We start from the raw sequence: 27,982 nt of genomic DNA on the forward strand, positions 1-27,982 counted from the left end.
TCTTAAAATTTAATTTAATTTATTTTCCAAAGCAAAATTCCTTTAAAGCTCTTGAAAATTCTTTTTTCGAAACTTTTTAGCCCAAAATCATAAAAAAGACAACTTTTTAAAGAATATTATTAATTGTTAACTAAAAAAAGAGTAGTACTAAAGAAAAACTTTAACGTTGATATTTCAATCAAAAAAGATTATTATTTTAATTTAAAAACAGTTGAATTCATTAAAAAAAATTTCAACCGAAGAGGTGAATTTTGAACTAAAATGATGAATTTTCAATCTTACAAATTAATTTTTAACAAAGAAGTTTAACTTTTAACAAAGTAGTTCACTTTTTAACAACAAAATATGAATTCTTAACTAAAAATATAATATTTTATAATTTAACTAAAAATATTTTTGATTTAATTTCAAAAAGAGCTAAATTCATTGAAAAAGACGAATTTTCAACAAAATATTTGAATTATCAGCCGAAAAAGATTTTAATTTTAAAAGAAATATTTGTAATTTTAATAAAATGATATCAAATTTGTACCAGATGAGATGAATTATCAAACCAAAAAGACGAATTTTCAACACAAAAAAACTCTTAAATTTACAACCAAAACAGATTTTTTGGTCAAAAATAAAAAAATAGGCAATTTATGATTTGAAGGAAAAAATATTTTTCAATGCAAAATAATAATTACGAATAAATATTTTTTATTATTTTTTTTTATTTGCTTCAGGATTATATAAATATAATTTTCCTAGGTTTATCGAGAAAATTCAAAACTATTTTTGAAGATTTCATTAGATCGAAAAAGTAACTAGAAAATTTATAAGAAATTGCTTTTCAATTTACAGGATTTTAACAAATTTTAGGAAATACTTAAAGTCAGTTAAAAATATTATTATAATTTGTATTATATTTTAAACAAAATTAATTATAATTTCTGGAATTTTGAATTCCTACAAATTTTTAATCTGACTAGAATTATTTGTAAAAATTTTTTTATTATCTTGAAACCTTTCCGAAATCTTCAAAAATCAACATTTTGATTTCAGTTTTTTAATTTAAAAAAATTATTTTTGAAGTTTTAAAAAACGCGAATATCTTTTAAAAAGATTCGAAGTTTTCTGCACATTTTGAGAGGAAAAAAAATACAATATTAAAATAATTTCATTTACGAAATTGTAAAATTTTGCTTGCAAATCTTTTAAATTCTTTCTCAAAATTAAAAAAAAAATCATTTGTAATCTTTTTGTAATCTTTTAAATATTCCCAGGAATCTTAAAACATTTGAAAATATTTTTTAAAATTGAAAATTTTGTTTCAAAATATTCAAAATTTCACATTTTGTTTCAAGCTTTCAAAAATCTTTTATTATTAAAATTATGTTTAACTTCTAAATATCATTTAAAACGTAAAAAAATGTCTACAATTTTGGAAAAATTCTACAAAATTAAAAAAATTGCCTTTGAATCTTCCAGAACCTTTTTTGATTTTATTGGAAATGTTTTGGAATGTTTCAAACCCTTTTTTAATTTTTTCAAAATAAATTTTGTAAAATAAAAAATCCTCAACAATTTTTCGAGAAATCTTAAGAAACATTTTTTATTCTCTTGAAACCTTTCAAAATTCTTGAAAAGCTTCGATATTTTTTTGTGCGAAATGTTGAAAAATCTACATTTCGTATTAATTAGCATTTTTTTTATTCTTTCAAAACTTCCTAATATCCCTGAAACTTATTCGAATTTTGTCTACATTTTTGTAACATTGAAAAATGTTACCTTGAAATATTCCAAATTCTTTTCCCAAGATTTTAGGAGATTATTTGATTTGAAAAAATCTTTTAAAATTAATTTTTTAAATAAAGAATCAGTTTAAATATTTCTAGGAATCTTATGAAAATTTTTTTTATTATCTTGAAACCTTTAAAAATACGTTTCCTTAAAGTCTTCCAGATTCTTATTTGTAAACTTTGTAAATCTTTTAAAACCTTTTTAAATAGTCTCATAAAATAATTTTTTTAAATTAAAAATTATTTTCAATTTTTCTAGGAATGTTGAGAAAATGCTTTTATTCATTTTGAATCTTTTCAAAGTTTCTAAATATCTCTTGAAATTACTCAGATTTCATCTAAAAATAATAAATGTTTAATTTTTATTTATACATACAAATTTGTGAGGAAATTTTCTCAAATTTGCAGGATTTCCTCAAAATTGTAAGAAAATTTCAAAAATTATTTTAAATTTGAACAAATTTTGAAGCTTTCCAAGGATGCTTAAACTATTAAAAATGAAAATGATTGAATTTCTAATCTAATAAGTGTTCAGTTAAAAAAATTCAATTTTTTATGTTTCTAGCTTAAAATTCCTTAGAATGATATAATTTTCAAAATTTGAAGTTCATTGATGGATTTTTTTAATTTAGAGCCTTGAAAATCATAACGTTGATTTATATTTTTTTATACTGAAAAATCTTATTACCGGAAATGACCGTCAATTTTATGTGACCGGGAAATGACAGTGAATTTATTTTTATACCGATAATTTTATAAATTTTTAGAAAAAAAAAATTCTCTCTGAGTTGGATTTTTACAGTTTCTTTTTTTTAAATAATCAATTGAATTTTTATTCTTTTTAATTATATCATTCAGTTTACAGTGCGTAATTCGAAAATCTTTTACTTACAACTATTTTCCATTTTATATTTTAATTTTTAAGCGTAAATTTTTCATTTAAAGAATTTAAAACTATAGTTTTAAAGACTTAAACAATGAAAAATTAGTAGTGGCGTTTGTAATCTATAATTTTTGATAAAAACCCTTTTTATTTGATTAAAAGTGAATATAAATTAAGGATTAATAAGTGAATAATAATTGAAAATCGGTAATTATAAATAAAATATTTAAAACAAAACAAAAAACTAAACATTGAACTTTACAATTTTAATTGTTCTATTTGAAAATATTTGATTTACAATTAAAATTGTTGAATTTTGATGCATAATAAATATTGAACATCTATAATTCATAGAAAAAATTGTACTAAGATAAAAAGGTATTTAGAAGGTCTACAAAGATTCAAAATTAATTAAAAATTTGCCTAATTTAAAAAAATATCGATTTTTGCAGATTTCATACAAAAAAAAAAAAAATATTAGGAAGAATTTTAGTAATTAGAAAAGATATTTAGAAGTTCTGAAAAATTTCAAAAATAATTGAAAATTTATATAAATGTAAAACAACGTGTAGATGTTTCAAGATTTTAAATTTAATTTAAAATTTTTTTTTAATAAGAAAATAATTGAACTTTTAATTTAGGAAGTGTTCAGTTTCTAACCAAAATTGAATCGTACAATTTTTAATATTTCTATTTTAAAACTGCTTAAAATTATTTACAGCTTAGATTTTATTACTTCAAATGGAAAATTGTTTAGCTTTATAGCTCGAATTTGTTTAATTCATTGACCGTGAAAAAGTTTGTGCACCGGGAACACGGGGAATTTTTTAAAACCGCAAAAAACCGGAAAATGACAGTGAATTTATTTTTTGACCGGAAATTTTACAAATTTTTCTAAGAAAAACCTATCCAAGTTTTATTTCAACCATTTTTTTTTTTTAATAATTAGTTGAATTGTTATTCTTTCCAATCATATCATTCAGTTTACAATACGTAAGTTTATAATATTTTTCTTTAGAAAATTTCTAACTGAGATTATTATTTTTAAGCGTAAATTTTCAGTTTTAAGAATTTGAAAATGCAGTCTTCAAAACTTAAACACACGAAAATTAAGAGCATTTGAAATTGAAAATTTTGGATGTGCAAAATTTGTATTTGATTAACTGTAAAAATAAATCTGTACTTTAAGTATTAAAATTAAACAATAATTGATTTGACAAAAAGATTCTAAATTCGTTTAAAATTTAAGAATTCCCATATTAAAATAGTTTCATAATAATATATTCGTAATTAGAGGTTTTTATTAAGTTAAAAATATTGTATTAGTTTGAAATATTCATTTTTTAATCTATTCAATTTGAAATTTTTTAATTAAGAAATTTGAATCGCTATTTAACATTTAACAATATTTTACTGTTCATTTAGGGCAAGTAAATTAGAACCAATTATTTAAAAGTAAACAATTCGTAACTGAAGGGTTTGACATAGAAAGCCTTAAATCGTTACAATTTCAAAGAGCTTTTAAACGTTAAACGTTACAATTTTAATTGTTCTATTAAAAAAAATTTTATTTTGTAAGTGAAAATGTGGAATTTTGTTGTATAATTAAGAACTGAGCACTTTTTTTTGTATAATTTTGTAGAAAAAATTTGAAATGATATTTCAGTCATTTAAACAAAGTATGTCTTTCGACAAAATCCGGCTATTCGTACCGAAATTTCAGTGCAAATAGTCACAATTTTAGTTAAAAGAAAATGTAAATTTTTGCAGATTCCAAACAAAAAATTGAGAAGCTTTTTAAAAATTTTGAAAAGCTCAAAAGAATAAAAACATTTTCTTAAGATTCCTAGGGAAATTGAATATCATTTTTCATTTGGAATAATTATTTTAATAAATAATAAATAATAATTTTAAAAAATTTCTTAATGTTCAGAATGTTCTAAAAATTTGAGGAAAAATTCGACAAATATATTTTTTTGAATGAATCAGTATTTTCCTGTTTTTTTAAATCCTGCAAAATAAATTCTTTGATATCATTTCAAATTAATTTGGAATGTTTCCACACTTAAAATAAGTTTGTTTTTTTCTACAAATAATAAGCAGGATTTTCTAAAAATTGTACAAAAAAATTCGATTAATTTCAAAAGATGTTTAGAAATTCGGAAAAAATTAAAAAAAACTAATTTTAAATTTGAAAAAATTTAAAATAACTTCTAGATTTCTCAAGGTTTGGAACTAAAATTTTGAAGCATTTCGAGGATGTTTAAACTATTTGAAATGAAAATAATTTAACTTTTAATTTAAGCAGTGTTGAGTTAAAAAAATTTAATTTATCAATTTTTAATGTTTCTAGCTTAAAATTGCCGAAAATAATATAGCTTTGAAAATTTTAAGGCGATTGATTGATTGTTCAATGAATATGATAACTTAGACTTATAGTTTTAGAACTGAATTTGAATATTTGAACTCTATAATTTATAAATGTTAAAAATTCCCAATGTTGCTGTTTATCTGAATTTAATTTAAAATTGTTCAATTGCCCGATGTATATTGTATATCAGATTTAACCCTTACTTGACACACTGGGGTCTTTTGTACCCCAGCCGATAAACTGTTATAAAAACTTAACGGTTGTTTACTTTGGCCTGCCAATTTTTTCATCGCTTCTTTGGGTATCACTTTCCAAAGAAATATTGGTCTCATAAAAAAAATTAATTTAAGTATACCAAAAAAATATTTAAAAAAAAAAGTGGGAAATTGAATGGAGAAATTTCGCGGAAAAAAAATTGTTTTATTTCAATTGAAAAACATCAAATCTTTATTTCTTTTGGCTAAAATGTTATAAGTTTGATCTGAACATTATAAAAAAAAAAACATTGAAACTGGCAAACGAACAATTAAAATTATACCAATCTTCAGTTTCCTACGCAATCTTCGCACATGCACAACTGCTTCATTCATTTCGTCATCTTGGAGCAGCTCGTCGCATATGCGTCGAGAGCGTAAATTCTAAGCCATCTAAAATGTCAAATACCATATTAGACATTGTAAAAAATATATATACAGCATGAAAAAAAGGCAAGCACTGGGAACGTACTGGCGTTCAAAATGTGACGCCAACAGCTGTAGGGCATAGTAGTACTCTCCAACTAATGCCAGATGGCGTTGTATACCCCACTCTATCGAGTTTGAGTACACAAAATAAACTTGGAAATATGCTGGGGTATGCTGTACCCCAGTGTGTCAAGCAAGGGTTAAAAAAAACAGTTGAGCCCTCGATTTGATATTTAATTTTTTTTTCTTTTTTTGTTTTGTTAAATTGCAGTCGATAATGTCTCACTTGCAATCAATGCTCGAAAACGTAGACAGACCAGACCTGCTGATCGTGACAGTGGATGCTATTTTATTTGTAATTGACATCTACCCAGAAACATTTGCAAGTCACTTTCGCGACACCGTCGACATCCTCGTCGGCTGGCACATTGATTCCACTCAGCAGAAGCCAATTGTCGCCTATGCGAGTCGCAGTTTGCAAAAACTGCGCAATTTTTGGATAGCCGACTTGCAATTCACCCTGACACTGCTCGGACAATTTCTGGAAGACATGGAAAGTTACGACGAGGACTTGACTCTACCAAGATCGGGACAGAGTTCACCAGGAGGCGAGGAGGCCGCTCCATGTCCGAAAGAATGTATTCTCCGAATTACCTCGCTCATATCAGTTTTTAACACAGTTACAAAAAGTATCTCGGAACATCTCAGTCCAAATCTCACGCCCACTGTGCAGTGGAGCTTTCTAAGCGATTGTTTGTCGAAAATGTTGAGAACGGTCGTGAAAGCAATTGAACTGGACACGGGCAATATTGCCCTCGCGGCCAAAGATCTCGGCCTGTCGCAAGAAAATGCCACGAGTTTGACCAAGTGCATGAAAAACATGAATCTCTCGCAAAAGAATATTGAAACTCTGCTGAACAGTCTGGAGAAGAATGATTTGAATGAGGAGAGCCTCGTCAAGTCGCTGAACATCAATCGGAAAAACGACAACAAGAAAAGTGTGCGCATTGGATCCGAGCGGGAAATCACGTGCAAGGAGAAGGAGGAATCGTTGATCAATTTATTGAAATCGATGGATTTAAGGTCGAGAAAGTATTCGGATCTGACCGAGGAGAAGGAAGAATTGATAGTGGTCGCCAATGAATGTGCATTTCTCCTTCTAACTCACCTCCAGAGTCGCGTCACGAAAAATCACGATCTGCTCTACAAATTTATCGACATACAACTCGCACGAGTGAATATTTTCTGGGATGAGACGATTGTCTCGACTCTAACGACAATCTCGAAAGTGATTAGGGAAGTGTCGGCGAATCTGCCCCTAGAATTGGTTCACACGCTTCTCGGGCAGAATTCTGTTCTCCTGAAATTGCGATTTCGCGATACGGTTCTGATTCAAAATGCCAGTCTTGGCGTTTATCAGAGTCTCTTGAGTTTAAAGAATATTCCTCTGCTACAAGAAGCCTATCGCTACGTTCTCGCGGATCTTGAAATTGCCTACAAATTGTTCGTGAAAGATATTGAGAATTTGGTGGCTGACAATCCGTTGACCGCAATTCAGTACAAAAAGAGGGACGCGGAATTGGTGGTTGTGTTTCTTTTGCGCGCGCTGTCTGACATTGCCAATGCAAGCAATTCCATCATCGGAATGTGGGCCCTGAAACCAAGTATTTTGGAATTATTGGCAGTTAAGCTGAGACCCTATGATCCAGTTTTGTCGCTCGAGAGTCCACTTTTGCAGTACAGCATTTTGTATTTGCTTTTTGCGCATTGTTCTAGGTAAGAAAAGTTTTATTTTAGTTATAAAGAGACATTTTTTTTTTATTTTTTCCAGGGCCTAATTTGTAACAATTGATTCATTTTTAACTACATGGTTTATCTTTTTGAACAAGCAAAAAAAAAATATGTGGATTTTTAAGCAAGAAAATTAATTATATATATTTCAAAATATTAATTATAAAGAAAGTACATACATTTTCATCCAATTGGTTGAATTTTCAACTAAAAAATATAAATTTTTATCCAAGAATTAATTAATTTTTGCAAAATATTTGGTTAATTTTGCAGTTAAAAAGGTGAATTTCTCAGAAACAACAAAAAAGTAATTTACAGACAGAGATGAATTTTCAACTAAAAATGTTGCCTTAAAATCTTTTACATTTTTTCTCCAAAATTGTAGGTTAAATGTTTCCAGGAATCTTAAGAATTTTTTTTTTATTATATTGATATCTTTCAAAATATTTGAAAAAATTCGAAAACTTCATAAATCTACATTTTGTTTCAAGCTACTTAAAAAATTTGAATTCAAATCTTCCAAATTCTTTTTCGATAATTTTGTAAATCTTTTGAAATGTTTTGAGATATTTTAAAATAAATTTTGGAAAATATAAAATCTTTCACAATTTTCCGAGAAATCTTAAGAAAATATTGAATTCTCTTGAAACCTGACAAAATTCTTAAAAAGAATCTAATTTTTTTTAATAGCACTATTTTTATAATTTTAAGTTTTTCCTGGAACATTAAGAAAAAGTACATTATCTTAAAACGTTCAAGATCCTTAAAAAACTTAAATTTTTATTTCAAAATCTGAATCTTATTTAAAAATGATCAGTACCGGTATTTTTTGTTTGTTTTTGAAAAGGATAAATTTTCAACCAAAAACGGATTAATTAAATTTTCAGTTATAAAATTAATTTTCAACTAAAATAAGTTTTTAACCACGAATGGAATTGTTAATTTTGCAGTTAAAAAGATTAATTTTTCAAAAACAAAAACAAACTAATTTCTTTGATTTAAAAATATGTTTTTAAATATCCTTTTTAAATTAATTGTTAAAATACAGAGCCAGTTTAAATATTCCCAAGAATCTTAAGAATTATTTTTTATTATCTTGAAATCTTTCAAAATATTTGAAAAAAATCAAAAATTCATTTCGAGATCTTTATCAATCTATATATTGTTTAGGCTTCTTGAGATTTTAAAAAAACTTTTACTTGATCATCTTTTAAAATGATTCGAATTTTTCTTAAAATGCAAAAAAATCTGCAAACTTAAAAAATATGCATTCAAATCTTCCAAATTCTTTTTCGATAATTTTGTAAATCTTTTGAAATGCTTTGAAATATTTTTAAATATTATTTTTAAATAAATGTTGGGAAATATAAAATCTTTCACAATTTTCCGAGAAATCTTAACAAAATATTTAATTCTCTTGAAACCTTTCAAAATTCTTAAAAAGAATCTACTTTTTTTTTTAATAAAACTATTTTTATAATTTCAATTTTTTTTTCTGGAACCTTAAGAAAAATTACATTATCTTGAAATCTCCAAGATCCTTAAAAAGCTTCAAAATTTTATTTCAAAATCTTAATCTTGTTTAAAATTGATCAGTACCAGTAATTTTTTGGTTCTGAAAAGGATAAATTTTCAACCAAAAACGGAATAGTTAAATTTTCAGTCAAAACATTCATTTTCAACTAAAAAAAAAAGTTTTTAACCAAAAATAAAATAACCTGTCAAAATTATTTTAAAACTTTAAATTTTTTGTTAAAAATCTTCAAAAATCTACTTTTTTAAACGAAACTATATTTAGAATTTTAGTTTTTTCTGGAACTTTAAGAAAAATTACATCACCTTAAAACCTGCAAGATCCTAAACAAACTTCAAAATTTTATTTCAAAATCTTAATCTTTTTTAAGATTTGTCATTCCCAGTAATTTTTTTGTTACCGATGCCGACTTATTTTCATAAACTAAAATAATTTAAGTTTTTTGTCCATCATTTTATTTTTCTCGTCTCTTTTAATATGTGTAAAACTTTACAAAATCTGTTTGCAAAATGTTTCATTTCAAATGAATTAATTTCCAAATAAAAAAATTGCATTTTCAACAAACTTGATTAATTTTCAAATAAATAGTTTCTTTTTCAACAAAGAAGATACATTTTTAACCGAGAAAATTAATTTTCTATAAAAGACTAATTTTCAACAGAATACATACATTTTCAATCCAAATAGTTGAATTTTCGGCTAAAAAATATATATTTTCACACAAGAATGGAATAGTTAAATTTTCGGTTAAATAGACCAATTTTCAACAACAGAAAAAATTAATTTTTAACCAAAGATATGAATATTTTAACCAAGAAGGTACATTTTCAACAAACGAGTTAAATCCTCAACAAAAACACATTAATTTTCTATCAAACAGTTGAATTTTTAATAATAAAAAAAGAATAAATCTCTCCCGAAAAGGTGCATTTTCAACAAAACAGTTCAATTTAAAAAAAAAAGACTTCACGAAATAATAAAATGTTTAACCATAAAAAGAGGAAATTCCTACCAAAAGAGACGAATTTTTATCGAAAGAGTTGAATTTTTATCAAAAAAGTCGAATTTTCGAATAAAAAGGTTCTTAGTCAAGAAAAAATAATGGTTAATTTTCCTGCTAAAGTGTTAATTTTTTTACCCGAAAATATTAATTGTAAAGAAGAGAGTTAGTTTTTAACCTAATAGTTTAAATTTCTTCGCAAAAAGACGAATTTTCAAACAGACAAAAAAAGTTAAATGAAGTGGAACAAAGTAGATTTTGTGGTGAAAGAAAAATATGAAGTTGTTTATTTTAATTAAATTTTCACCCAAAAAAAATTAAGTTTCAAACAAAAAAAATTGCATTTTGAACACGTAAATATGATTTTTCAATAAAACAAAAAAATGTAAGTTTTCAACAAAATTTTCAACCAAAAATGGAATAATTAAATTTGCAATTAAAACATTTTATTTTTACCAGGAAAAGGAATTTTCAACTAAAATTATGAATCTTCAATAAAGAAAAGAATTGTTGACGTACAAGTTTAACTTTAAACCAAAAGATTGAATTTTCAAGCAAAAAAAAGCTAAGTTTTCAACAAAAAGTGGAATAGTTAAATTTTCAGTTAAAAAATTAATTTTCAACAAAACAGATAAATTTTTGACAAAATACATCAATTTTCAACCAAGTAGTTTAATTTTCAACTAAAAAAGATAAGTTTCTAACCAGAAATGAAATAATTAAAATTTTTTTTTGACAAATTAATCTTCAATACAAAAAAAAAAAGATTTTCCAACAAAATACTTAAATTTTGAACTAAAAAAGATGAATTCTCATCAAAAATATATAAAAAAGCTAGACTTTTTAACAAAATAATTGAATTGTCAACTAAAATGATGAATCTTCAAGTATAAAAAAATTAGTTTTCTACTAGAAATAGAATAGTTAAATTTTCAGTTAAAAACAAATTAATTTTCAACCAAAGGAATGAGTTTTCAAAAAAATACATACATTTTTTACTAAAAAGCTTAGTTTCCAAAAAAAAGAGGCAAATTTTCAACAAAAATGAAATTGTTAAGTTTCCAGTTAAAAAAATTAATTTTTATTAACAAAAAAAAACAATTTTCTAACAAATCATTTAAATTTTCTACCAGAGATGAGTTTTCCACTAAAATGATGAATCTTGAAGCAAAAAAAGTGAATTTTCAACAAAATAGTTGAATTCTCAACCAAAATAGATTCATTTTTAACTTCTAAGTTGCATTTTTAACCAAAAATTATTAAGTTTTAATAGAAAGAGATTAATTTTTAACCAGGGACGGTTTTTCAGTCAAAAAGAAAACAAATTGTTGAATTTTCTACAAAACAGTTGAATTTTTAACCCGAAATTATGAATGTAACTAAAAATATATAAATCTTTAACCAAAAATGAAATACTCAAATCTTCTGGGGAAACTAATAATTTCCATCTAAAAAGAAACGAATCTTGAACAAAAATTTTTAAGCAAAAATAAAATATTCAAATTTTCAGGGATAAAAATTAATTTTCAACTAAAAAATAAACGAATTTTCAACTAAAGAGAATAATTGTTAATGAAAATGATGATTCTTCAAACAATAAATTAATTTTTAACAAAAAAGTTAATTTTAAACCAACTAATTGAATTTTCTGCCATAATAGTTGAGAATTCAAGTCGTAAATATGAATTCTTAAATACAAAAGATGAATTTTTAACCAAAGTGGAACATTAAAATATTTAGGAGAAAATATTAATGTTTAACCAAAAAAGAAACGAATTTTCAACTATACAGCTATTTTCTAAATAAAATTATGATTGTCAAACCAAAAAATTAATGTTTAACAAAAAAGTTAATTTCCAAACAATTATTTGAATTATATATCAAAATAGTTGAGATTTGAAGCAAAAAATAGGAATTCTCACTTAAAAAAGATACATTTTTAAGAAAAAATAAAATATTTAAATCTTTAGGGGAAAAAATTAATTTTAAACCAAAAAAAGAAACGAATATTAAACGAAAAACTTCAATTTTCTACTAAAGAGAAGAATTTTCAATAAAAATGATGAATCTTGAAACAAAAAATTAATTTTGAACTAAATAGTTGCAATTTTTACCGAAAATAATTGAGATTTCATGACATAAATATGACTTCTCAACTAAAAAAGATACATTTTCAACCAAACATGAAATATTTAAATCTTCAGGGGAAGAAAATTTATTTTCAACTAAAATGATGACTCTTCAACCAATAAATTAATTTTTAACAACAAAGTTAATTCTAAAACAAGTATTTGAACTTCATACCAAAATAGTTGAGATTTAAAGCCAAAAATAGGAATTCACAACTTAAAAATATACATTTTCAAGCAAAAATAAAATATTTAAATCTTTAGGGGAAAAATTGTATTTCTAACAAAAAAGAAGAAACGAATTTTAAACGAAAAAGTTCAATTTTCAACTAAAGAGAAGAATTTTCAATTACAATGAAACAAGTATTTGAATTTTATACCAAAATAGTTGAGATTTGAAGCAAAAAATAGGAATTCTCGACTAAAAAAGATACATTTTTAAGCAAAAATAAAATATTTAAATCTTTAGGGGAAAAAATTAATTTTCAACCAAAAAAAGAAATGAATTTTAAACGAAAAAGTTCAATTTTCAACTAAAGAGAAGAATTTTCAATTACAATGATGATTGCAAAAGATAAATTTTTAACAAAAAGTGAAATATTTAAATATTCCGGGGGAAAAATTAATTTTCAACCAAAAAAAGAAACGAATTTTCGACCATACCGTTAAACATTCAACCAAAAACGGCTATTTTTCAACGAAATTGATGATCCATCAACCAAAAAATGAATGTTTAACAAAAGGTTAATTTGAAAACAAGTATTTGAATTTTCTACCAAAATAGTTGAGATTTGAAGCAAAAAAGAGGAATTCTCAACAAAAAAAGAGACATTTTTAAAGAAAAATAAAAAATATTTAAATCTTTAGGGGAAAAATGTAATTTGAAGCAAAAAAGCAAAGATTTTCAACTAAATAGTTCAATTTTCAACTAAAGAGAAGAATTTTCAATTAAAATGATGACTGCAAAAGACAAATTTTTAACCAAAAGTGAAATATTAAAATATGCAGGGGAAAATATTAATTTTTAACCAAAAAAGAAACGAATTTTCAACCATACACATTTAACGAAAAACGGCTGTTCTTCAACTAAATTGATGATTATCCAACCAAAAAATTAATTTTTAACAAAAAAGTTAATTTGTAAACAAGTATTTGAATTTTCTACCAAAATAGTTGAGATTTGAAGCCGAAAATATGAATTCTCAACTAAAAAAGATAAAATTTCTAGACAAAAAAAGGGATAGTTCAATTTTAAATGAAAAAAATAATTTTCCAGTTTAAAAGACAAATTTTCTACAAAATAGTTGATTTTGTAAGGAAAAAGGATAACTGTTTTAAAAAATAGTTGAATTAAACGAAAAAGATTAATTTTTCTACCTGAATAGTACTAGATTTTTTAACCAAAAAGAATTAAAATATTAACTCTTAACTAAACTTATGTTGGTTTTTTTTTTATAAGGTAAAGACATAAATAAATGTATAATATATAATAAAGATGAATTTAAAAAAAAAAGTATTTAGGCTAAAGGATAATAGTTTCAAGGAGTAGTTTAAAATAACAGTTTTCTTAGAAAATAAAGAAACTTTTAAATAACAACTACACAAATTATTTTATATTACTGAACATTTTAGGCCCTGGATTTTTCAGTTTAGAGTAAATATTCTCAATTTATTATTACAAATTTAACAACATTATTTCAGGTACAATCACTTTGTGCCCAGCTCAAGCCTAATAACCGGTACAAACGTTTGTCGTCCAATGGATATTTTTCCTCTGGATGTACCAACAATGTCACCGACAAGTGGACACTTGTCGGTCATTTTAAATTTACTCGCTCGCACTTTTCAACAACAAACCTGCAACGCAACAATTTTGCTGTTGACCGAATGGATGCAGGAAATTTGCAACCAGGCAGAAAATTATCTCGCAATGTTGTACAAAACCGAGGAGTATCAAAATATTATCGCGAGTTTACTCAAATGTGCAGCAACAACTAATCATGACATTTCGGCTGCAATTTGCACCATTTTTGAGTCGATATTCAGCACAAAAGGTGTGATTTGGCCAGAAAAAACGTATATGGAGATTGTCGATTTGGTGATAATTCACTCGACTTCGTCAGACAAAATTGTCAGGGAAAAGTACGGACGTTTGCTGATGAATGTGCCACTTGATATTGTCATTCCAAAATTAAACAAGGAGTCACTTTTATCGGAAACAAAGGTCTTTTTTTGTTGTCTAATTACTCTGTTTTCTGGTCTTTTTTTTTTTTTTTTTTTTTTATAACTATTTTGTTGATTTTTTCTTTGCAGAGGTCCCGACAAATTCGAAATTACTCGGCTGAATCGATGACTCTGGCACAGAGATTGCATATGAGAGGCAACAGTGGTGAAATGCAGGCACAACATTTCAAGACCTATATGGCCTTTTTATTGCAAGAGTACCATTTCGAAGCTTCTGGTCTGGCCGAAGTTTTTACGCTCTGCTGGCCGACAATGTAAGTATCGTAAAAGATTTTTTAAACTTTTTCATTTTCAACAATCAAAATTCTCGATTTTTCGCTCAAATGCACACTGAATTAATTAGGGCTTTGTAGCATTTTGGAAATCCTTGAAAAATCTAGAAAAGTCCTTGAATTTTGCTCATGCTCCTGGAATTTATATTCTCTTGAAGAAAAAATAGGTTTTCTAACTTTTCTTTACTCTGCTGTACGAAAATAGTGGCTGAACCGTTTTTTGGTTGTTTTCATTTGATTTTTAATTTTTTTTAAAATTCTATTTGAAAGTAGAAAAACACTGCTTTTTAACAATAGGTTGTTGATCTTATCACGGTAAAAATTTCATTTGAATTTCTGAAATCTAATAATTTTTTGCTGTCAATCTTTTGGTTGGAAACTAATTTTTAAACTTATAGTTCAACTTTTCCATTATTGGTTGAGAATTGATTGTTTTTTTCATGGTGGTCGCTGGACCGGAAAACCGGGAAATGATAGTGAATTTATTTTTTGATCCGAAATTTTGTCCGACTTTGCTTTCAACCGATTTTTAAATAATTTGTTAAATTGAGATTTTTATAAATTCTTATATCATTCAGTTTAGAATGCTTAATTTAAAAAATCTTTCACTTAAAAGATTTTCTATTTTAATTTTTAAGCATATATTTTAATTTAACGAATTTTAAAATGCAGTTTAAAGGCTTAAAAAATAAAAAATTAGAAGCTTTTAAAATCGAAGAAATTTCTATAAAAACCAAGGTGGCCGTCGGACCGGGAAACCGGGAATTTTACAAATTTTCAGAAGAAAAATCTGCCCAAGTTCGATTTGAACAGTTTTTTAAACAATTAAAGTGCAGTAAATATAAATAAAGAAATTATTTTTAAACTGGATCTGTAAGTGTTTCAATCCGAAAGTCTTGATAAGGATTGACATTAATATTTTATTTATTCCGATAGTTTTAATTTAAAAAAAATTTTTCATGGTCTATTAATAAAATATTTTTAATTCAGAGTTTCAGGTCTTTCTTTATATTATTTTTTATATTAAATTTAATATATAAATTTTGCTAATATATTATTTCTATTAATTTTTTTAGCCATTAAAAAATGTAAACGTTTGTTTTACTTTTTTCAACTTAAAAATAACTCAATTAAAAGTTTTTATTAAATTTAAAATGTTGTGAGTCTAAATTATTTAATATTTATCCCATTTAATTTGAAATTCCTAATGTAGAAAAAGCATAAGTATTTAATATTGAACAGTATTTCACTGTTCATTCAAGACGAGTAAATTAAAACCAAATATTTAAAAGAAAACTATTTGAAACTGAATTGTTTTACATAGAAAGCTTTGAATTTTTAGAATTTCGAAGATCTTTTTTTAAACTTTTAACGTTACAATTTTAATTGTTCTATTTAAAAAGTGTTTAATTTGTAAGTGAAATTGTTCAATTTTGACCCATACATAACAATTGAACATTATTTGTAGAAATTTTTTTTTTAAATTTCAAAGAGATATTTAGAAGTTTTGAAAAGATTCAAAATTAATTAAAAAATGAAAATGATTTCAAGTCATTTAAATGAAGTATTTTAACATTTTTTTCCAGAAAATTAATCGAATTTTTCCTACAATTCTTGGAAAATCCTGCAAATTAATGAAAAATCCTTAATCTTCTAGGTTCTTCTTTGATAATTTTTTAAATATCTTAAAATCTTCTTAAACTTTCTGTTTGAAATAATTTTTCAAATTGAAAAATCATGATTGAAAATGCAATAATTTGGTTCAAACTTTTTTTCACTTAAAAATTTGTTTAGTTTAAAAATCAACTATTTTTTGAAAAATTCGTTTTGTAGATGAATTCAACTGTTTTTTACATACAATTAAAATTGGTTTTAGTTGAAAATTCAACTACTTGGTTGAAACGTTGATTGAAAATTGAGTTATTTTGTTAAAAATTCGTCATTTTAGTTGAAAATTCAAGTATTTGTTTGAAAATGAATTTTTTTAAATACAAATTCAACTATTTTTTGAACATTCGGTTCTTTCTTTGTAAGAAATTACTTTTTTTTAAACTGAAAATTTTATTATTAAATCTGGTGCAAAATTGATCTTATTGAAATCAAAATTCATTTATTTTGTTAAAGTTCAACTTTTTTTTTAAGAATGATTGTGTTTTTCGTTAAAAATGGATCTTTTTCAGTTCAAAATTTATATTTTTTATGTACACTTCAACTATTTCCGTTGAAAGTTGATCATTTTAGTGGAACATTTATCTCTGGTTGAAAATGTAACGGTTTTGTTAACAATTTCTCTTTTTAGGGTGAAAATTTTACTATTTTAGTAGAAAATTCATACTTTTTGGTTGAAAATTTAAGTTTTTTTGTACACAATTTACCTTTTTGACTCTGAAAATAATTGCAGTAATTAAATCATTAATTAATAATTAATTTGCAATAATTAGGTTCAAATTCGTATTTTTTAGTTGAAAATATATATTTGTTGTTAAAGTTCGCCTATTTTGTCCCAAATTCAATACTTCTACTTGAAGTTTAAGAAATTTAAAGCGTTTCTAGGAAATAAACTGTTTAGGAAATATTTTAAATTGGAATCGTCAAATAGAATCTCTTTCAAAGTATCTTGGTTTTTAATTTTTCGAATTTATATTTATGATTTTGAAAAAATGAATCAAAACTCAATTTTGTATTTTTCTTTTCAAATCAATAAAAGTAGTCCGGCTATTGGGTCGATCAGATGAAAAATCATTAAAATTAGTTTTTTTTTGCTTTTTTTGCGGAGAAATATGTCCTCTTTCACGTAATGCCTTTTTTAGGGGCCCTTTCCAGGTTAAAATTTGAATTATCACTGTTTAAAGTCGTGTCAAAAAACATGGGATCTTATGGAGAGGCCTTTCGCGGGCTCCAAACATGGTTAATTTTGGCTTTAAAACATGTTGAATATTGTTAAGAAAACTTTTTTTCAGACAGAAAATATAATGCAAAATTTGAATTACTGCTCAATTATACTTGCTTCCAGGGTATTTCAGTTTAATTTTAGCAAAATGTAGCCTAGAATCAAAAATGTAGCTAGAATCGAGTCAAATCTACATTTAATTTAAATTTTATTATTATTTAATAAACATTTTATTTATATTGACCAGCATAAAGATTTGCTACCTAATTTAGTAATTGATGTCCTGGCCCAAATTTGGTATTTAATTTCAAATTTCAGAAAAAAATAATGGACATAGCTTTGACTAGCTTTCCCAGTAGCCGGACTACTTTAATTGTACATCAATTTTGTTTTCTCTGTTCAGATCGGACAACGAGACTGTCGCCAAAATGTATGAAATGGCCCTCGCGAATCGTTCGTTCCTATTTTTCTGGGGCGGTTTCGAAGCAGCCCAGCACTGCATCACCAACAAACTTCGCACGCCTCTCGGCAAGCCTCAGGAGACTTTCACCACAATTGAGTGTGCCCTGAAAACCCTGGCGCGCGAAATCTCGTACAACGCGGAAGTGCCGAAAAAGGACAGACGTGGACTGAGTTACATTCTGCATGAGCACACGCGTGTGAGATTGCTCGTCGAATTTTTGGAACATCTGGAGCGCGCGATTCACAATGCGGCCGACGGTTGCGCAATGGCCCTGGCACCTCTCGCGAAACCCGTCCGCACCTTTTTCCACACCAACCGATCCACCTGCAGAGAGTGGCTGAACCGCATCAGACTGGCTCTCTGTGTGGTCTCGCTGCACGCGGGTTTGGCGAGCAACGCTCTGCGAAACGGACAGCGACTCTTGGACGATCTGAGCAGTGCTGATAATACCCAGGGCGCGGAATTTGAGAGAGCAGCTCTCTGCACAGCCCAGGCGATGGTGATGCTTGGCGAGGCCGAGGCTCTTCAGGGATTGTACGTCTACACGAAGGAGAAGGAGAGGAAGTTTGTCTGGCTGAAGGCGGCAATGGAGGAGGCTGCAGGACGTCACGAGTCGGCTGCCGAGAGCTATAGAATTCTCCTCGAGGAGCAGATGACGAGGCAGGAGGACGAGACGACGGGAGCGAGCAAAACTGAGGGAGAGAGTCAGGTTGCGGCATTTTGTATGCAGCACTTGGCTAAATGCTACCGATCCATCAGCGACTGGAGACAATTGGAAAATTGGAAACTCCAGGAAGTGGAGTTGCTGAAGGAGGAGAAGAACTCGGTTTTGAGGAAACAGCTGATGGAGAATATTTGCCACCAGCAGGCCAAGTGTCTGAACAAGTTTGAGGAGGGTGAAGTGATCGCGGTGGAGGAACTTGCGAATTGGGCGCTTCTGGATGAGGAGGCAAAGACGAATTGGAGTTGCGCGAAAACGATGATTGAGTGTTCCAATACGCTGACGAATATCGCTCTTTGCATAGATGTGGAGAATGTGCGCGAGACGTGCTTTCAGGAGATTGAAAACTGCAAAAATTTTGCGGCCAAAACGATGGAGGAGGGACTGCGAAATGTCCCCTCGGAATATTTGAGTGATGCGATTTTGGTGCAGTATTCGGCAACGGGATTACTAAATCATCTGGCTGGAAAGGAAAATAATGTGTTTGAACTCTCGCAGGCGGACAAGCTGAATCATCTCAACACGAGTACATTGACCCAAGTTCTTTGGTGGTCAAACTACTTTGCCAAGATGAGCAATTCCTGCTCGAGCGGAGAAGTGGCGAGTCTGCGTCTGCATGTGGCTAGAAGTGCGCGGAAGGAGGGAAATTATAATCTCGCCAAAAGAGAGATCACCAAGTACCTGAAAGCGGAAGAGAATCTCTTTCCGAATTGTAAAAATTACGTGTTTTCCGATATGGTGGAGGGTGTTTTGTCGAGTCCAATTGTTGTCAAGTGGTCCAAGAACAATATGCGCGCCTTTCGCGAAATGTCGAAGGTACTTTACAGCATGGAGAAGACGGAAGATGCGCTGAAAGTGTGCAGTGTGACGGCCCTCGGAATATCGCGGGCGATTGTCGCTGGTGAAACATCGGCTGAATTGCGTGAAACTGGGACGAAAATTTTGCTCACTCTTGGAAAATGGATTCAGCAGGACTCGAAGGGGGTGAATGAGAATGTGCAGCTTGAGGAACTTTTGCGATTTGAGTCGCTGCACAATGATGGACTGATGGACAAGTTATTTGGCAAGACGACAGATTTGATACCCACCTCGGACATGATAATCGGAAAATTGATGCAGCTGGGTGTGAATCAGTGTCCGGATTTGCCGCTTGCCTGGTGTAATTTTGCCGCTTGGTGCTACAAGTGGGGCAAGAAAATTGTGGACAATTCGAATTCTGGCCAGTTGACGGACGCTGACAGATTGAGCATTCGGGCCTTGCTTCCGGTCGATATTTCCGAGGGTGATTTGACCGCTGTTTTCTCGATTCTGAGTCAAAACAAAACGATACCGGAAGACGAGGGCGATATTGACACCAGTGACATCAATACCTCGGAGATGATTGAAAATCAATTGCGAAATGTTCCCGTGCTGAGTCGCGCGGCCAACGAGCATTTGTCGATGCTGGTCGAAATTTGGAGACGTGCACAGAAAAGGATTTACTCGTATTACGAGCTTTCGGCAAATGCCTACTTCAAGTTTCTTCAGCTCGCGAGGAAAGACACTAATGACTGTGCCACCATCACCGCGACTTTGCGACTTTTGCGACTTGTCGTGAAACATGCACTTGAGCTGCAGAATGTCCTCGAATCCGGATTATCGACAACCCCAACCGGACCCTGGAAGGAAATAATACCTCAGCTGTTTTCCCGGCTCAGCCATCCCGAGGCTTATGTGCGCACTCGAGTTTCCGAGCTTCTCTGTCGTGTGGCCGAGAATTCGCCGCATCTGATCACTTTTCCAGCTGTGGTTGGCGCCGTTTCCAGTCGGCGAATCAGCGAGGATGAGGATGAGGAGAGCGAGAGCAAAGTGAAGCACTGCATGGACAGTTGTTTTTTGCAGCTTGCCGAATCCATTTCCAATAGTGATAGCGTTGTCCAGGTGAAAATACTCGTGAAGGAATTGCAGAGAATCACCCTCTTGTGGGACGAGCTCTGGCTCGCCACCCTGTGTCAGCATCATTCCGAAATAACCAAAAGATTTGAGCAATTGGAGCTCGAGGTGCAGAGAGTGCAAGACAATATTTGGCTCGTGCCGGAGGAGAAGGAGAAATTGATTGCCGAGAAGCACCGAATTATTCTGCGACCGATCATCTTTATTTTGGAGAATCTCTTGTCGATGACATCGGTGCCGGCCGAGACTCCGCATGAGAAATTATTCCAGGAGAAGTTTGGACCCGGCATTGAGGAAGTGATTGAGAAAATGAAGAATCCGAAGAATCCGGCAAAGCCGCAGATGGCTGCACTGCCCCTGAAACAACTCGAGGCAAAATTGGCCCAGAGGGTCAATAAACGAGGAGCTTACTCGCTTCTGATGACCGATGTCAGTCCCGTTCTCGCGAATCTCCGAGGTACCTGCATAGCGATGCCGGGTGTGAATATGTCGAATGTCGTGACGATTCAGTCGGTGGATAATAATGTGCAGATTTTGCCAACAAAGACGAAACCGAAGAAGCTGGTTTTCCACGGATCAGACGGACATGTCTATACGTATCTGTTCAAGGGACTGGAGGATCTGCATCTGGATGAGAGGATTATGCAGTTTTTGAGCATTTGCAATACAATGATGTCAAAGAATAGTGACACGAAGAAAGTTTATCGGGCCCGGCATTATTCTGTCATTCCTCTTGGTCCACGATCGGGATTGATTCAGTGGGTTGATGGTGTGACGCCTCTTTTTGCGCTGTACAAACGATGGCAGCAGAGATCGAGTTCAATGACGAGCAAGAGCAGTAATTCGACTCTTATGAGGCCCTCGGAATTGTTCTATAATAAGCTGAGTCCATTGCTGAAGGAGAGGGGTATTGCGCTGGAGAATAGGAAGGAGTGGCCTCTTCAAGTTTTGAAACAAGTTTTGTCGGAACTGATGGCGGAGACACCGAAAGACTTGTTGGCCAAGTAAGTGGTTTTTTTTTAAATATATTTTTTATTGAGTGAGCGATTTCAACCGTTTTTTAAATCATTTGTTAAATTGTGATTTTTATCAATTGTTATATCATGTAGTTTAAAATGCTTAATTTGAAAATCTTTCACTTTACAAATTTTATATTTTTAATTTTTAAAGGCTTATATTTTAATTTAAAGAATTTTAAAATGCAGTTTTAAGGGTAAAAAAAATAAAAGTTAGAAGTTTTTAAAATCGAAGATTCTTTTATAAAAAACAGGATGGCCACCGGACCGGAAATTTGACGAATTTTCAGAAGAAAAATCTGCCCAAATTCGATTGTAACAGTTTTTTAAAAATAATTAAAGTGCAGTTTTGAAGATTTAAACAATTAAAAATTAAAAGTATTTGAAGTTGGAAATTTTTGATAAAAAAGTTTTATTTTGTCAACTGTAAATATAAATAAATAAATTATTTTAAAAATTTTAAAGCATTTCAGGTATTAAAAAATGTAAACGTGCGTTTTACTATTTGCAACTTGAAAAATAAATCCATAATAATGTAATCATAATTAAAGGTTTTTATTAAATTTAAAATATTGTGAGTCTAAAGATTCAAAATTAATTAAAAACTTAAAATTATTCCAACTAATTTAAACGAAATATGTTAGCATTTTTTCAGAACTTCTAAATATATTTTTAAATTAATCGAAATTTTCCTACAATTTTTGAAAATCCGACAAATTAAATCAAATCCTTAAAATCTTCCATGTTCTTCTTTGATCATTTTTTAAATCTCTTAAAATCTTCTTAAACTTTCTGTTACTATAATTTTTTAAAGTGAAAAATCATTTTCAATTTTCCTAAGAATCTTAAGATAAATTTTATTCTTTTGTGGTCTTTCACAATTCTTAAAAAAATTCTAAATTTTTTCTTTGAAGTCTGCAAAAATATAGATTTTATTTTGAATTCGGCTGTAAGTATTTAAAATTATATAAAGTCCTAAATTTAATTCGAATCTTTTTTAAACCTCTAAATATCTCTTAAAATTACTCTAATATTCTTACAAATAACTATTGTTATTTATAAATTCAAATTTATTTATTTATTTTTAATTCGCAGGATTTTCTAAAAGTTATAGAAAAATTCAATTCATTTTTAAATATATGTAAAAGACCCGAAAAATTCAAAAATTATTTTGAATTTGGAAAAATTTAGAACCACTTCTAGATTTCTAAAGATTTTGAAATAAAATCTTAAAGCTTTTGAAGGATACATAAATTATTTAAAATTAAAATAATTTAACTTCTAATTTAAGAAATTTTAAGTTGAAAATATTATTTTTTAATTTTTAATGTGTCTAGCTTAAAATTACTCAAAATATTATAATTTTTTAAATTTTTTAAATTTATTGCTTGATTCTTTAATTTAGACTATTGAAAATGTTAACGTGGATTTATATTTTTGGAACTTGATCTGAATTTTTGAACTCTATAATTGATAAAAGTTTTAAATTTTGCAATTTGGAATTCAAGGGTTCCACTTTGAATGCTTTAATTGGCTGTTTATTACTTTATATGGAAAAATGTTTAGAATATAGTTTGATTTTTTAAATTTAATTGGTCGTGAAAAAATTTTGCGAACCGGAAAATGACCGGGTATATTTTTTTTCAATTACATGTTTCATTAAATGAATTTTAAAATTCAGTTTTAAAGACTTGAAAAATTAAAAATTATTAAATTTTGACATCGACAACTTTTGATAAAATCCTTTTTTAGTTTATCAAAAAAATACATAGAAGATTAACAAGTGAATAATCATTGATTTTACAAGACGATTCGAAATCAATTCAAAATTGAAGGATTTCCATGTTTTAACGTTAAAAATGAAACTGTTTCAATTGGAAAGTCTTATTAGTTTAAAAAATGTGAACGCTGGATTGAAAACTTCATAAAATATTTTCAATTTTTAAATATTTCCAAAGCATATACGCATAATGCAAGGCTTTTATTAAATTTAAAATATTGTTTTAGTCTAAAATGTGAACATTTTAAATTTGAAAGTTTTTTATTAAGAAACATAAAAATTGCCTGATATTTAGAAATATTTTATTGTCTATTTTAAATCAGTAATTGTAAATCAAATATTTAGAAGTTTTCAAAAAATTAATTTAAAATTTGGAATACTGATAAAATTTGACTATTCATACCTAAATTTTGGTGCGAATAGTCCACGGCCTAATTTAAAACAAAATATCGATTTTTGCAGATTTCATACAAGAAATTTAGAAGCTTTTTAAGAATTATGAAAGGCATTAAAACAATTTAAAAAACATTTTCTTATTATTCCTAGCAAAATTACAAATAATTTTTTTTATTTTGAAAAATTAAATTTAAGACAATATTTCCAGAAATTTAAAAAGTTTTCCAAGATTTTCAAAAATGAATCTGGAAGATTTTAAGGAAATATTTTTTATTTTGCAGGATTAAAAATTTTTTTAGAAAAGATTCAAATGATTTAAAAAGTTGTTTACAAGCAATGAAAAAATTGTAGTGAAATAATTTAGCTTTTAATTTAAGAAGTGTTCTGTTTATTACGAAAATGTAATCGCCTTATTTTTTATATTTCTAGCTTACGATTGCTTAAAATGATTTCCAGCGGCTTTTAAACTTTAATCGTTGAAAGTTTGATTGTTCTTTTTAAAAAATATTTAATTTGTAAGTGAAATTGTTGAATTTTGGCGTTTAAATAGCAATTGTACACTTATTATTTTTAGAAAAACTTTGAGTAATTTCAAGAGGTATTTAGAAGTTTCGCAAAAATTCGAAATTAATTAAACATTTGAAATGATTTTAAATCATTTAAATGAAGTGTATACTGACAAAATTCGGCTATTCGTACCGAAATTACGGTTCAAATAGCCACAGCCTAATTTAACAAAAACTTTAGATTTCTGCTGATTGAAAAAAAAAAGAATTTAGAAACTTTTTAAGAATTGTGAAAGGTTTTAAAAGAATAAAAACATTTTCGTAAGATTCCTAGGAAAATTGAAAATAATTTATCGTTTTGAAATATTATTTGGATGATTTTCTAAAAATTTCAGGGAAAATTCTATTAATTTCAAAAGATATTTAGAGGTTCTAAAAAAAATTTTAAAGTTGAATAAATTGAAAACAACTTCTAAATTTTACAAGATTTTTTCAACAACAAGAAGTGTGTTTTTCTTGTAAATAATTAGGAATTTCTCATTTTTTTAAAAGGGAAATTTGGTGCAACAGCATAAATGCAGGAAGCTGGTGGCAAGCTACAAAAAATTACTCTTACTCTGTAGCTGTGATGTCGATTATCGGTTACATCATTGGATTAGGTGACAGACATTTGGACAATGTTCTTGTGGATCTAAACACCGGCGAAGTTGTACATATCGATTACAACGTTTGCTTTGAGAAAGGAAAAACTCTGAGGGTTCCCGAAAAAGTTCCTTTCAGGATGACTCCCAATATCAAAACTGCTCTTGGGGTCACAGGAGTTGAGGTAAGTTTTTTATTTTTTTATTCAGGGTTGCTTAGGCAGGGTGTCTACTTATCTGGAAAATCGAGAAAAACCAGGAAATTACAGTAAATTTATTTTTTGACCGGGAATTTTACAAATTTTTAAAAATTTGTTCAAGTTTGATTTTAACAGTTTTTTTTTTAAATAATTAGTTGTAATGTTATGTGTTTCAATTCTTGTGTCATTCAATTTATTATGCGTGATTCGGAAAAGTTTCATTAAAAAAATGCCGATTTAAAGGCTTATCAAATAAAAAATTATAGGCGTTTGTAATCTACAATTTTGCATAAATTTTTTTTTTTTTTTTTGATGATCAACCGTTAATATAAATTATAATAATTTTTAAAACTGAATTGCACATTAAGAATTAAAAGAGTAAATAATAATTAAGATGATTTTGGAAGACGATTCGGAATAAAAAAAATGTATTTGTTTATTTGTTAATTAATTATTATATTCAAATTTATTAAATTTCAGATATTGTTTCAAACTAAAATTTGAGAATTTGAAATTTTTTTATTAAGAACAATTTGCAAGTAAAATCATTGAATTTGGTTGTACAAATAAATATTGAACACCGATTATTCAAAGTTCTGGAAAAAAATGTAGAAGCTTTGTAAGAATTCTGAAAAGCTTCAAAAGAATAAAAAAACATTTTCTTAAGATTCCTAGGGAAATTTAAAATGATTTTTTTATTTTGAAAAATTAATTTTAAGATAATATTTAAAAAGGTTTCCAAAATTGTAAAAAGTAAACCCAGAATATTTTCAGAAAATATTTTTTATTTTGTAGGTTTAAAAAAAATGTAAAAAATTTATAAAAAATTAAAATAATTTTTTAAAAAATGCTTAGAAGTTCTGAAAAGTTTCAAAAATAATTTAAAATTTTTAAAAATCTAAAACTACAATTTGGAAGTGTTTTTTAAAGGATTCTTAAACTATTTTAAATAAAAATAATTTAACGTTTAATTTAAAAAGCGATCAGTTTGCAAAAAATTAAACTTTAAATGGAAAAATTTTTAGGTCGACAATTAAACTTTTTTTGTGAAGAATTCGTATTTTTGATACTAATATTGAATAATTTGCTAGGAAATTGAACTATTTTATTGATATGTTTCCTCTTTCCTGTCTGACAAAATTATTCTTAGTAGAAAATCAATCTCTTTTTGATGAAAATTCGTCTTTGATTTGGAAATTTATATTTTTTTTGGTGAAATTTCATCTTTTTTGGTGAAAAATGTAACTGTTAGGTTGAAAATATTTTTTGTTGAGGATTTAACTATTTTTTTGAAAACTCTTTTTCTGATTAAATTAATCTGTTTTTGAATTAAAATTAAATTGTGTGTTATTTGAAATAAAAATTATCGCATTTTTCGTTAAAAATGTCTTTTCTTGTTGTTAAAAATTATTTTTATAATTGATATTATAACCATGAAAATTTATCTGTTCCATTTTTGGTTTAAAAATAATCTTTTTGCTGTTGAAAAATCATGTATTTTGTTCAAAATTTAACTATTTCTGATGTGTAATAATTTTAGTTGAAAATTCATCACACTGTTCGAAAATTTAATTCTTTTTTTTATAGTTTTTTTTAGAGAATTATTATTTTTGAAGTAAAAATGTTGAAGGCTTATCGTTTTTAGTGCAAAATTAATGTATTTTGTTGAAAAGTCGTCTTTTTTGACAAAAATCATATTTTGATTTTAAATGTATTTAATGTATTTTGTTGAAAATTCATCTTTTTGGTCAAATAGTCTGGTTGACATTGTCGAAATGGTTCAATTCAAATTTTTTTTTTAGTTGACATTTCATATATTTTGTTGAAAATTCGTCATTTTTTATAGAAATTAATCTTCTTCGTTCAAAATTAATCTTTTTGGTTGAAAATCCAACTATTCCAGTTAATATTCATCGTTTTAGTTAACAGTTCATCAGTTTGGTTGAAAATCAATTTTTTAACTGAAAATTTATCTTCAGTTAGAAGTTTTTTTTTCTAGTTGAAAATTCTTCATTTTTTTTTGTAAAAATTAATCTTCTTCGTTCAAATTTAATCTTTTTGATTAAAAATCCAACTATTGCATTTAATATTCATCATTTCTGTTAAAAATTCATCAGTTTGGTTGAAAAATTCTTTTTTCATGGAAAATTAATTTTTTTAGCTGAAAATTTATTTTGAGTTAAATTTTTTTTTAGTTGAAAAGTCATATATTTTGTTGAAAATTCGTCATTTTTTTTTATAGAAATTAATCTTCTTCGTTCAAAATTAATCTTTTTGAATTTCTTAACAGAAAATTTAACTATTCCATTTTTGCTTAAAAATTGATCTATTTTATTTGAAAAATTAACTATTTGGTTAAAAATTCATCTGTCTTGTTAATATGCAATATTTTCATTTGAAAGGTAAGGAAATGGAAGCGATTAAAATTTAATTTGTTACCCATATTAATTTTTTCCTATAAGAATGCACTGAATTACCAGATTATGTTAATATATTTAAAAATATCTTGTCATATAATTGATCAAACCTTTCTAAATGAAATATATTGATTGAATCCCTTAAACGTAAAAAAAAATTTATAATAAATTTGCGAAACTCTATGTGTATGAGTCGATTTTTTTTAAATTGATTTCAAATCGTAGATTTCAAATTCTTTATGTTTTACGGTCCAATCGTAAATCGAAAAAATAAATATGAGTCAAAAAAACATGTTCTTCGAAACTCAGATATTTATTTAATAGAAAAAACT

The 27,982-nt window shown here is 27.5% G+C and overlaps 1 protein-coding gene across 2 annotated transcripts in view; it reads left to right on the forward strand.

Annotated features, from left to right (window-relative positions):
• Nucleotides 1-27,982, forward strand: part of LOC117170576 (serine/threonine-protein kinase SMG1) — a 94,456-nt gene that overhangs the window by 16,421 nt on the left and 50,053 nt on the right. For both annotated transcript variants that reach the window (XM_033357414.1, XM_033357415.1), the window contains 5 exons: nucleotides 5,990-7,494; nucleotides 13,874-14,396; nucleotides 14,486-14,670; nucleotides 17,982-21,698; nucleotides 24,945-25,218. In XM_033357414.1, the coding sequence (XP_033213305.1) occupies nucleotides 5,990-7,494; nucleotides 13,874-14,396; nucleotides 14,486-14,670; nucleotides 17,982-21,698; nucleotides 24,945-25,218 (6,204 nt within the window). The remainder of the gene's footprint in view (nucleotides 1-5,989; nucleotides 7,495-13,873; nucleotides 14,397-14,485; nucleotides 14,671-17,981; nucleotides 21,699-24,944; nucleotides 25,219-27,982) is intronic.

The sequence above is a fragment of the Belonocnema kinseyi genome, chromosome 4, assembly GCF_010883055.1.
Source record: "Belonocnema kinseyi isolate 2016_QV_RU_SX_M_011 chromosome 4, B_treatae_v1, whole genome shotgun sequence".
In the NCBI taxonomy this organism is placed as follows: domain Eukaryota; kingdom Metazoa; phylum Arthropoda; class Insecta; order Hymenoptera; family Cynipidae; genus Belonocnema; species Belonocnema kinseyi.